Source organism: Echinops telfairi, unplaced genomic scaffold, assembly GCF_000313985.2.
Source record: "Echinops telfairi isolate 266 unplaced genomic scaffold, ASM31398v2 ScPeMD7_31;HRSCAF=116, whole genome shotgun sequence".
NCBI lineage: Eukaryota > Metazoa > Chordata > Mammalia > Afrosoricida > Tenrecidae > Echinops > Echinops telfairi.
The window spans coordinates 29,459,021-29,471,387 of NW_022103928.1; the positions used below are offsets into that span (position 1 = coordinate 29,459,021).

At 57.7% G+C, this 12,367-nt stretch overlaps 1 protein-coding gene across 1 annotated transcript in view; it reads left to right on the forward strand.

Moving 5' to 3' along the window:
• Nucleotides 1-12,367, forward strand: part of NUP210 (nucleoporin 210) — a 104,220-nt gene that overhangs the window by 81,838 nt on the left and 10,015 nt on the right. The window contains exons 27-31 of the mRNA XM_045290135.1: nt 1,354-1,512; nt 5,956-6,047; nt 7,491-7,665; nt 8,867-9,042; nt 10,887-11,115. Coding sequence (XP_045146070.1) covers nt 1,354-1,512; nt 5,956-6,047; nt 7,491-7,665; nt 8,867-9,042; nt 10,887-11,115 — 831 coding nt within the window. The remainder of the gene's footprint in view (nt 1-1,353; nt 1,513-5,955; nt 6,048-7,490; nt 7,666-8,866; nt 9,043-10,886; nt 11,116-12,367) is intronic.

The window sequence follows — 12,367 nt, forward strand, 5'->3', positions numbered from 1 at the left end:
CACAGTGACCTGGACGGCCTGAAGAAAGAGATGGCCGAGGTCTGGGAGATGATCAAGAGGCTCCTGCTCGAGGGTTTCCGCTTCGACCCGGACAGCGCCGCGGGCTTCCGGAAGTGAGTGCTCAGAGACCCTCCGACGGTTCTCAACCTGTGGGGGGGTCAGACGACCCTTTCACAGCAGTCCCCCAATTCATAACTATAGCAAAATGACAGTGATGAAGTAGCAACGGAAATCATGTTATGGTTGGGGGGTCGCCACCACATGAGGACCTGTAATCAAGGGCCACAGCATGAGGAAGGTTGGGGACCTCTGCTCTAGCACGTCCCAGAGGCTGGGTCTTCTGAATCTCTTTCTGAGATGGGCCAAACTCCCCTTTCCCTCAGGCCTCGGTGGGGGTCCTGCCTCTCCTGGGGGTCTGGGTTGCAGAGCCCACAAACCCCTCTGTGTGCTCACCGAAGCCCAGCACGGGAGCGGGGCTCATCCAGGGCCACACAGCCAGCCTGTGGAGACGGGGCTCAGAGCCGGGCTTGTTGAGGCCAAGCCCCCCTCCCCTGCACTGGCTGGGCCGTGCCACACAGCCGCCGAGTGGAGGGCTGATTCTGAGAAGCCGTGTCCATCAGCAGCACGGAGTCCAAAACCAGACCGAACTCCCTGCCGCCCAGTGGACTTCAGTCCATGGCTGCACGGGAATAGACTAGAACATCCCCCACCCCCGGGGCTTCTGGGGGGTAACCCTCGGGGGGTACCAAGCAGCCTCGTCTTTTGTGGGGTGGCTGCTGGTCTCACACAGCTGACCTATGCATAGCAGCCCGCTGTGCGACTCACGGTGCCCCGAGGTCCCAGGGTGGGCCCCCTAAAGTCAGCCCTGGTGTAGGATGGGGGCCCCTTCCCACTGCGCCTGGCTGTGTCCTGTACGCATGAGTTCACAGACAGCCCTGACGAGGGAGGGAGACCCTTGCGATCAGGACAGGACCCGACACAAGAGCAGGAGTAACAGTGTCAGCATGAAGTGTGAAGCAGCCTTGTGGGGCCGCATCCCAGGAGAGTCCTACGGCACCCGGACCCAGTCTTCCTGTGACCCAGGGTGTCGCCAGGCTCCCAGGGAGCCCACTGTGAAGAGAGCTGCTCTGCGCTGCCACACGCACCGAGGCTGCGCCGCAAAGTGCCGTGCAGGGTGTTCTCCTCGGGCTGGGGTGCCCGGGTTGTCTGGAGTGTGCAGGGAGGACGGTGGCCTCCCGGCAGGCAGGTGACTCAGAAGCAGGGGCTGGGGCACCCAGCTGGGCTGTCAGTGGGCTCTCACCCTCTTGGGGTGTGGAGAGCGGAACCCTTCCTGAGCGTGTTTCTCTGCCCCAGGCAAAACTCCAGCTCCCGTCGCAGTACAACTTTGCCATGAACGTGCACGGCCGAGTGAAAGGCCGGACAGGCCTGAAGGTGGTGGTCAAGGCCCTGGACCCCACGGCTGGGCAGCTGCATGGCCTTGCCCACGAACTCTCTGATGAGATTCAAATCCAGGTAAAGGCCAGGTGGGCAGAGGAAGGCCACATAGAAGCAGGAGAGTGAGTGCGGGGTCGGGAGGCCCCTCTCCGCCTCAGAGGGCTGTGCAAAAAGCATCCTGGGAGAACGAGGGTGTTGATGAGAAGCAGGGCGTGTCTGTGCCCCAGGCATCCTCAGCCAGCAGGGTCGGGTGGGAGTAGGAGAGGTGGCAGAGCACCGTGGGCAGGGCTGTGGGAGCCCAGGACTGGGACTGGCTGGGGGCCTCTTGGAGGAGGTGAGGTTCATGCTGGTGGGGAGGCATGGAGGAGTTGACCAGCAGGCCAGGAAGAGGGACTAGCCCAGGTGGAAGCCAGGAGACCTGGGATCCTGGGATCTGCTCCACACGTCACAGATCATTCTGAACGTGGTGCCTTCCCGAGAGGAAGAATGTGGGGGAACCTCTGTGCCGGGCCGATGAGCTCACGATGTGTTTATTTAACAAACACTCCTCTAGCGCTCAGCAGGGCAGGTCTGTGCCTTCACACCCACGTCCACCATCCTGGTGCCACTGGCCAAGGCCAGAGGCTCGGGTAAAGTGACCTGCTCAGGCCAGGTAAGCACCGCTCACTGGCAGCCCAGTAGACATTAAAGTCATCATTTCGCAGATGAGAACTCCAAGACGGGTTGGACAGGCTGTTGAGACACCAGCACTCGCTCGAGGTGAATCCTAGCACCCCGGCCCTCTCCCTCCACCAGCACCTCTGCCCCGGCCTGGGCCTTAGTGAGCCTGGCTGTGGACCCAGGGGCCATCTGTGAGACAAGGTGACACAGTGCCTCTGGTGCATTGTAAGCCCCAGTGCCTCATTGCCCTGAGGGGCGCAGTTGGCCTTGCAAAGAAAACTAACCCAAAGTCCCTCCGTGCCCTGGGAGAAGTGGTTTCAAGTTGTCCCCTTGAGAAGAAACCAACCATTTTTAACTTGGCATCTGCTAGGGAGAACCCATGAAAGCAGCTATCCCTAACTCAAGGCGGCCCTATGAGGGTCACTGTGAGTCTTCAGTGGCTGACGTTTTAGGGGTCAGTGGCCTAGCCTTTCTTTCAAGATAACCCCGATGGACTCGAGCAGCCAGCCTTTCAACCAGTGACCCTCAGAGACTCCGGACAGGCTTTAACAGAAACGCCCACTTGCCATTCCAGCCCCTACTGACACACGCACACAGACACATGCACACACACAGATGACACACATAGACACACACAGATGGCACACAGACACATACACACACAGACATAGATGCACACACACAGATACACACACGCAACATAGACACACAGGCTCACATAGAGGTGCACACACAGGTACACACAGATGCACACACACAGACATAGATGCATGCTTACACACAGATAGATACACCTGCACACAGAGAGACAGACAGAAGCACACAGGCATACACAACACACAGGCACACAGAGATGCACACCAAGGCAGATATACATGCACGCGCGCTCACACGGATACAACACACATGCACACACACAGGCTAAAAACCGTGAAGCCCCAGCACCCGTCATGAACTAAAGATGGGACTTGGCAGCTTCGGGATGTCGTCACCTCGGCTGAGTCACTCACAGCTCGGTGTCTCAGTTTCCCTTGACAGCAGATGGGGCGGAGCAAATCAGAAGCCGGAGCCAGCCCACAGATACAGCTCCTTTGTCTCTCTCAAGGCTTTTAACCGAGTTTTACTTCTCGGCAATATTTAAAACCAGCAAGAGTCTGTGTCCAAATGTAATAGGCAGCCTGACCCGAAAGCTTGCCGTTGTGCCGTGTGGTAAAATCAGCCGGAGGTGAACAGTCGCCTTCCCTTCAAACAGGGCTCTGCCTCCAGTTTGCCACAGCCCCCGCCATTCCCTGTCGTCTTCCTGAGAGAGACAGCCATGTCCCTGGATGCCTCAAAAACACCAGCTATCTCTGGTCCAGAAAGAGGGCTGACGGGGAGAGACTGCGTGCTTGGGTGTGTGTGAATGCAATCTCTGCTGTAAGCGTGTCACAGTCGAACTCCATGCTCCCCTCGCGGTTGTGCCTGCCAGGCTAGAGCTGGCATCCGAGCTCCCCCTGGAGAGGCCGAAGCCCCGGCTGGCTACTTGTCTAGGGGCTGTTCCTCATTCATTGTGTCGGGAGCTCACTCTGCTCACTGAGACGGGCCTGGCCAGGCCTCTGAGCTGGAGAACTCAGGGTCCAGATAAAGAAATCTAGAACACAATGAAGCCAGAAAGGAGAGGAGTCTGGCCAATTTCTTCCTGGAGACCATTAGTGTAGCTATTAGATGCTGGCCCAGGGGCTTGAGCCCTGAGGGTCCAGCTGGTCTGGCCAGAAGCCTACACGTCACTCAGTCTGCAGCTGGAACTGCCCAGCATGGAATGCCCCTGAGCCAGGCTTGAGGGCCAAGGCGTTTGGCAGCCCTGAATTTCTTGGAAGGATGGTGACTGCTTTAGAATGTATGCAGAGACGGTTCTTGAGTCCCCCAGGGAATGCGGCTACACGGGCACTTAGAGCGCCCGGGAGACACAGGGTCAGCCATCAGACTCCTCGCCTCCCGGACAGAACTCGTCACTGGTCCATCCCAGTTGTGCCAGTGTAGTGGAGGGAGAGGCCAGACGGGACCAAGGTGAGGAAAACAAGCAGTTCTTACGACATGATCTTACTCGATCCTCGCCCTCAAGAAGAGATGCTGGAGATGTGGCTGCCCTTGGCAAAGTGTGCTGAAGAAACCAGGTGCCCAGCTATCAGAAGAGCGCATGGGGGCTGAGAGGCTTGTCTTTAAAAAAAAGCAGCCATCTAAGAGAGGGTTTAGCTAAGTCCACACAGAAGCAGCACACCAGACTGTGATCCAAGGATTGTAAATAATAAATCCAAATCTGAAGGAGGGAGCCGTGTGAGAGCTCAAATTCCAGACACCCAGTTTGCAGAAGGCTATAGATGACACTAGACCCCAAAGTCCACTTTTAGCCTCCCCGTGTGGATTAAGCCTCCAGTGAATCCCCTCTCACCAGAGGTCAAGGACGTGACTAGCCTTTCTGTCTGACAGAGCATCGTGAAATGGATTGCGGGAGGTGTGGTTAGGTTATAATGCAACACCTTACCATTGGATCTCCCTTGTGACCCATTTTTAATTTGTTCCAGTTTTTAAACTGCTCTGCTTTCTTTCCTATTGAAGTTTTACTCTGTTTTATTTTTTCGTCATGGTTGGGGGTTTTTTGGTCTTTGTTTCCTATATTTTTCTTATAGGAAATCCAGGATAGATCATCTATAGAGAAAGTAACTGGCATGATCATTTCCTAGGGGTGTGGCAGGGAAGGTCGGGGGCGGGGGGCCCAACAACCGTGAGGAAAGGAAAGGAGAAAAGGCTCTCACCTGGATTGTGGAGATGACGGCACAGTTCTTCAAAGGACCGAGCCGTGTGCTATGTGGAATACATGCCCATACAACTGTTTTCCAAAGGGGGAGCAAGGCCCTGTGCAGGAACTGGTTCTGAGCTGCGGATGGGCTCGGAGCAGGCAGCCTGGATGCGAGAAAAAAAACACTAGACAGGGCAGTGACAGCTGAGCAAGGCCCCGGGCCACTCTTTCTGCTGCCTTCCTGCACACTGGGGCAGACAGGCTGCCAAGAGCGAGCCAGCGAGCAGGAGAGGCCTGCGTTTCTGACTCCCCGAAGCAGCTCCCTGTGGAGGTGCAGCTGCACGAGGCAGCCTGCTTTCTCCGCACCCTTCCTTTGACCTTTAACGGTCAGCTCTGACAATCAGGTCACCAGCCACCACCAAGTAGTAGCTCGCCGTGTGGTGCTGCCTTGGCCGGCTGACCGTGAGACTGGCAGTTAAGCCCACCCACCTCTCCATGGAAGAGAGACAAGTCTGGCTACTCCAGTAAAGATCCCATCAAGACTTGCCATCGTGGGAACTCTGGGCTCACGAGGATTCAGTCGACCCCATGGCACCGGGCGTGGGGTGGGTCTCCCCTGGCTGCCACCTGGGCTCTCAGCAGGGAGGGAAGATAGAGTACCCAGATGTCACCGGTGTGCGGGTAGGAAACAAACTTGGGTTCGTCCTGACTCACAGTGGGTAGTGTCAGGGTAGAACTACACTCTAGGGCAGCGGTTCTCAACCTGTGGGTTTCGGCCCCTTTGGGGGTTGCCCAATTCATGAGTAGCAAAATGATAGTGATGAAGTAGCAACAAAAATAATGTTACGGTTGGGGGATCACCATAACACAAGGAACTGTATGAAAGGGTCACGGCATGAGGCGGGTGGAGAACCACTGCTCTGGGGGGTTCTGGTGGCTCGCTGTTTTAGCAGTACGTTGCCAGGCCTTTCCTCCCAGGTCCTTCTGGGCCAACTCAAAACCTTCTAGCTAGCAGCTGACAGACAGCGTTCATGGTTGGCAGCGCCCAGAGGCTGTGAGGGAATAAAGCATGCCTTCTCTTCCAGGTATTTGAAAACCTGCTGCTGCTGAATCCTGAAATAGAAGCCGAGCAAATATTAATGTCGCCCAACTCATTTATAAAGCTTCAGACAAACAGGTTTGTGACTCAGCCCCTGTTCTGCGCGAGGTTGAGGAGCCGGGCTCGCCTCCGACGGCTCATTTGTCAGAGCTGTCAGCGCTGCCACGCGTTAGTGAATTGTGCATCTATCTGGGCCTTGCGTTTGAAGTGGGTCCCGTTTCTACATCCTCCTCTCTGCCACCGGCTCCCTCGCCTCCTCCCTGGAGCCACGGAGCATGCTGATGCTAGTTGCTCGCCATCAGTATTTAACAGGGAAACGCGCCAGTGTGCGCCGTGTGGGATAGTTTAAACGCCAATCAAAGCATTGGTCCCCGGGGCCAGTGGCAACAGCCTCACCGGGAAGATGTTAAAATGCAAATCTGGGGACCGCCCCAGACTGACTGATGGAGAGCCTGCATTTGAACAAAGTTCCCGGGGATGGGCATGAGTGTTCACGTGGAGGGACATTGGGGCCACGGGACTCACACCCACATCGCATTCAGTACACACACTGCGTGCCTTCAGCCAAAATGATTGACGTGCCTGGGTCTGTGGCGGGCTCTGAGCACCGCGATGAAGGGCCTGCGGGATCCGTGAAATGCAGTGGGGAAGAGGGAGTATCGTGTGAGATAGGCTGTAATAAAGCGTGGCAGAAGGCTCAAGACCAAGCCCAAAGGCCTTCACTCTGGACTCAGGGAAGATGTCCCTGGTTCTTGAAGGGTGGATGGGAGTATGCCCAGTGAGGGAAGAGAGTCCAGACAAAGGCCATAGATTTTGCTGGAAGTTGTTGGGAGAGGGACTGCAGGTCTGGGACAGACAGATGAGAAAGAGTACTTGCCTCGGGAGCTGGAGAGCTGTTCTCACCGTTGCTTTATTCTATTAATGAAGCGAGCGTATGAGCTATTCTATGGCTGGTCTCCGCCGCATCACACGCGTACAGTTTACAAACCGCTTCTGTTAAGAGCCCTAGCAAGTAGGACAGGTGTGCTTCCCTCTCTGCAGTGGAGGAAAACAGGCCAAGAGGCAAAGCGTCGGGCCTCCGGACACACAGCTGCGTATAGAGGCTGCCGTGCCAGAGCCAATTTCTGTCCAGCTGAGAGGCCCATCTGATTTCCAGCACGCTAGCTAGGCCGTCTTCCTGCACTTACGTCAAACACAATTTACCTTGGAAACTGTCTTTGACAGCAAATATATCCCACGCAGCTGATGAGAAACCCCGCCCTCTCCGTCCTTCCCTCCCCACCAACCAGCCTGTGGTAGGTGCCACTCTCGGCAGAGTGAGAAAGCGGTGTTCCACCAGGAACCGTTGGTTTTCCAAATTAGATTTTCCTCCCGTGACTGATGGAACTGCAGACCGATGGACCGTGTCCGGCGCTGCTGGACTGTAGGGCTGGGAGAGACTGGTTGCTTCTCCCGGGAGCCAGGGGGTCGGACAGAGCCCACTCCCACCTCTGTGCAAACGGGTCTGGTTTGTTCCCAAAGGGACGGTGCCGCATCTCTGGGCTACCGCGTTCTGGATGGGCCCGAGAAGGCTCCTGTCGTGCACGTGGACGAGAAAGGCCTCCTGGTGTCCGGGTCCGCCATTGGGACTTCCACAGTGGAAGTGATCGCCCAAGAACCTTTTGGGGCCAACCAAACCATCACAGTTGCTGTGAAGGTAGGATCGTGTTCCCCCCCCCCCCTTTGGGGAATCCGGAGCCATTGCGCCAAGCCGGTCCTGTTCCTCTCTCAAGTGTGAACGGGAATACAGTCACCACTCAGCCGAGAAACTGGATGAGGGAGTTGATCTAGACGAATTCCAGGCCGGAGGCCCTGGATGAACTGTCATAGTGCCTTCGGTCAGAGCCGAAGCTCCGTGGGAATGATCCATCCCAACTTCCTTGTTCCTTAGATGGGGAAACGCAGGTCGATGATTTGCTCGGGTGGCACCCGGAGCTCTGTGCCAGCCTGACCGCTACCCTGGTGGGCCTGCTGTCATCTGAACCCCATCGCTACCCGGGGTACCCGCTGGTGTCTCCCAGGAAGATGGCCACTCGGGGTAGAAATGTCTTTGGCGTGGTGGTCACAGCGTGATGCGAAGGGTCCAGATAGGAACCGAAAGGCCCAGTTTTGTCTCTTTCCTGTCAGAACGCAGCACATCAGTGCCACCCCCACCCCCCTCCTCTGCCCCTCTGTTAGGGGACTTCACCCTCTGGGAGTGATCGGGGCACCTCTGGGTTGGCACCTGAGAAACAGAATGTTCTTTTTAGCATCGTCTCGTAACCTCTTAGCCTCTTTCTGAATTTCAGATGACAGAGAAAAGCCCCCTCTTAGTCTGCTTTTTAGACTCTGCTTGGTTCCCAGGCTAACTCCCTTAATGAAAGTCCCCTTAGTCCCATGCCGAGGCCTGGCAGGAAGACACCCCCTTCCCCCCACACACGCCCCCCACCAGTGGGCCGCCCTCCCTTCTCCACAGCTGTGTACTGAGCATCAGTTCTGCAGCAGGTCCTGCGGCCGCTGATCCAGCCCTTGGCCCTCTGCCTAGAGCCAGAGCGCCCTTGGGGTGCAGAGACCACCTCTTCCCTCCCGTCCCTCCTTTGCTCCCAGCTGTGCTCTGGCTGGGGTTGCCCCGGAAGGCTGGGGGCCCGCGGGGTGCTCGGGGTGCACGCCATGGCGTGGTCTGCTGAGCACCCTGAGGAGCGGGGCCCTCTCCGAGGCTGGGCAGGGAAGCCACACAGGGCCGTCATGTCTCGCTCTCCCAGGCCTGGGCTGTGCCCTCGAGCGTGGTGGTTCCTTGCCTTGGCTGTGGGAGGCGCTTCTTTGTGGGGAGGCCAGTCTCCAGCCAAGAGGCAGCAGCGCAGGTACCCCTCTCCCTCCAGGTGGCCCCGGTTTCGTACCTGAGGCTGTCCGTGAGCCCCATCCTGCACACCCACAACCAGGAAGCTCTGCCGGCCCTGCCGCTGGGGGTGACCATGACCTTCACTGTCCACTTCCATGATAACTCCGGGGACATCTTCCACGCTCACAACTCCGTCCTCAACTTTGCAACTAACAGGTAGGGAGAGGGTGAGGCCGATTTCTCCAGCCCCGCCAAGGAAGGGGTCGCGAAGGCATACACCTTCAGAGGGGCCGAGGAAGGGCCCCAGCAGGGTGGAGGCCTGCCCCGTGCCAAGTCTTTCCGTGAGACAGCTGTTTGGCTCCTGGCGGCAGCCTGTTTGCAGAAGTCCAGAGTGACTAGGCCACTTGCCCAGGGCCACACAGGCAAGAAGTGGGGGTTGAATTCCAGGTTCCTCCTGACTGCTGAGTGCAGGCCTCTGTTCTCCTGGGAGGTAAGGGTGAGCCTGCAGAGTGGGACGGGTGTTTCTCCGGCATTCCAGTGGTTCTCACAGCCCCCCACCCACACCCCCCAGCAGCAGCGGCCCCTGGGGGCTGTTAGAAAGTCATGTTCATTCTCTGGGCAACTGACTGTGCACGAAAGGCCGGGAGCCTCGGCTCTGAGAACAGACGGACTGGGATCAGCCACAGGAGGAGGAAGTGGGTCTGAGGGAAAGTGATGGTTTTCGGTATCGGTGGCCCTGTTACAGCGTGGGCTTCTCCCCGTCCCTGGGCAGAAGTGCCCCCTCTATTGCTGAGCACAATGCAAGGCTACGTTCTGGGGGTGTCGCGTGGAACGGAGCAAGCCTGAGAGTTGGACGCGTCCAGCCCTCCGTGGACCCTTGAGCTTGATCAAGGCAGGTCGCCCTTCCAACCCCACCTCCTAGGAAGCGTGGCCCTGCCCCCAGGGCCGTCCATCAGCTGAGACAGTGGAAACTGAGAAGCGAATTGCCCATGTGTCTGCCTGGGGGAGCGGGGCCAGGCTCCCCCAAACCCCTCATCAACACCCTAGCCATCGCTGCGGCCCCCTTGCAGGAGGTGCACCTGTTTTCCTGGAAGGCCACAGCAGGCCTTCCAAGCCTGGGGCATAGTCCAGGAAGTCGGTGACCCAGGAACCCCAGTCCCTCCCCCGTGCCCCCCATCCCCAGTTCCTCATCTAGCTGGTAAGCCTTCCTTCCACCCAGACCACGACCTTGAGTTGACTGAGCACTGATTCAGGGCCTGGCACGGTGTGACTAAGCACTCTGTACCCTAATCTCGTTTCATCAAACCTGGGTCACAGGTTCGCCCCATTAAGAGAGGAAGGAAGCCCCGTTGAGGTCCCGGCCTGGGCACTTGGTGCACAGCCACCCGCCACCCGCACCTCACCCCTGTGTAGTCCGTGGTATGTGGCTGGGACTGTGGTATGTGGCCACGGTATGTGCAAGAGCTGGGCATGTGGCCGTAGTGCTGAACAGGTCTCCAGGGACCGGGAAGAGAAGCCTGGCTTCTGCCCCGAGAGCCGGCCGATGCGAGAGAGCCCAGTCTGACTCACTGGGGGCGGCGCAGGACCAGGCTGTGGTGCCTTGTTCTGTTGTGTGTAGGGCGGGTGGGGGGTGCCTTGTGAGTCACGCTCTGTTGTGCGTGGAACCAGCCCATGTCCACAGCACAGAGAGGAAGGGGCAGAGAAGCCCCGTGTGGTACAGGGCTGTGCTCTCACCGAGGGCGACCCGACCGTCCTGGAACGGGCTTACCCACAGTGGGCAAGGGTGAAGAGCCCCTCATTCATGGCCTTCCTTGCTGGCCCTCGGGTTTGCATTCTAGACTGTGGGCAACAATGGTGGCAGTCCCTCCTCCCCCTGCGCGGGGCCTGTCTGTTCTGAGGGCGAGGAGTCAATGCGGGGCGGGCCCTGATGAGGCCAAGGTGAACCAGAATGACATTGGGTCCCGAGTGGGCTCACAGACGTGCTCCGCCGAGGACTGACCGCCTGTCTTCTCCTGGAGCCGGGCCCTCCCGCCCTGAGACCGAATCTCTATTCTGTGCAGGGATGACTTTGTGCAGATTGGGAAGGGCGCCACCAACAACACCTGCGTCGTCCGCACCATCAGCATGGGCCTGACGCTGCTCAGTGTGTGGGACGCGGAGCACGCGGGCCTCGCCGACTTCGTCCCCCTGCCGGTGCAGCAGGCCATCTCCCCAGAGCTGCCGGGAGCCGCGTGGGTCGGGGACATCCTCTGCCTGACCACCATGCTCGTTGGCCTGGAAGGTACGCGAGCTCGTTCCTATCCTTCGCGTGTTCGTAGGTGGGCGTGGGCTAGGGGCTCGTGGGAAGAGGGCTGCCAGTGCCCCGTCACAGCACACAGAGCCGGATGATGCTCTAGAACAGGAGGCCAGGCCCCACCTACGCCTGGTTTTGCAAATAAAGTTTTATTGGCACACAGGCCATTCATGTACGTTTTGCAAGTCATTGTTTTCACACCCGAGGGCAGCTGCGTAGCAGCAACAGAGCCCATGGGGCCCCCAAGGAAAGGTCCCCTTTGTATAAGGTGTTGGCCAACACCGTCACTAGGCGCAAACAACCAGGCACTGCCAGGTGGATTCCAGCGCTTATGTGTCCAAGAAGGGAGCGTGCCATTGCTCCTCAGGACTCATTTATTGGAAATAGACTTCCACACCTTTCTGTCGAGGCACCTGGGCGTGGGCTTGACCCTCTGGCCTGTCAGTTTGGCAGCCAGGGTCATAGCTGTTTATACCACCCGGGGACTCCACGGTCCAATAGAGCTTTCCACTCTTGTGGACACACCCCCTCACACAGTACCATGAAGAGGTGCCCCATGCTCCTGAACACTTGAAGTGGGGCTGATGTAGCCGAGGAAGTGTGCCTGTGTGTGTGTGTGTGTAGTGGGGGGGCGGGCAGTCAGGGTTTAGCAGTGGCCGCCATGTTCCACCTGCCTCTAAGGAGATGTAACAATCTTGGGCCAGTTTAGCGGTTTCCAAATTTCAGCCATTTTCACGCCCTGCATTTGGTTGACCTACTTCCACAGACCGAATATACAGTTATTTACTTTTAAAAAATGATTTTCTTCCTTATTGGCTCTTTTACTTATCTAATTGAACTTACTTTAAAAGCCAGTGTAATGCTACCTTTAAAGAAAAGCAAATACAATTTTCTGTGTTGCCTTTTTGGGTTTGTTTTAATTGTACTCATTGCCTGGTGTAATTAGCTCTCAACCAAGCACCGTGGTCAGGTGGCTGCTCTGTGCTGCGTGCTGAGAGGGAATTAAGTTGCCATCAAGTGGGGATGTGGGCTAGAAAGGGGAACTGGAGGGTTGGCCACCAGATCCTTGTGTTGGGGGGCGGGGTCCGGTAAGCCTCATGCAGGGAGGGGCCAGCAGTCACTTCTAAGTGGGAGCCACAGCTGTGCAGAGGGGACTGCAGTCCCCCAAAGGACAGAAGGCTGCAGGTCCTACGCCGCAGGTGACGACCTGCCTGGCTGGGGGAGTCGAGGTGGGGCGTGTATGAGGCA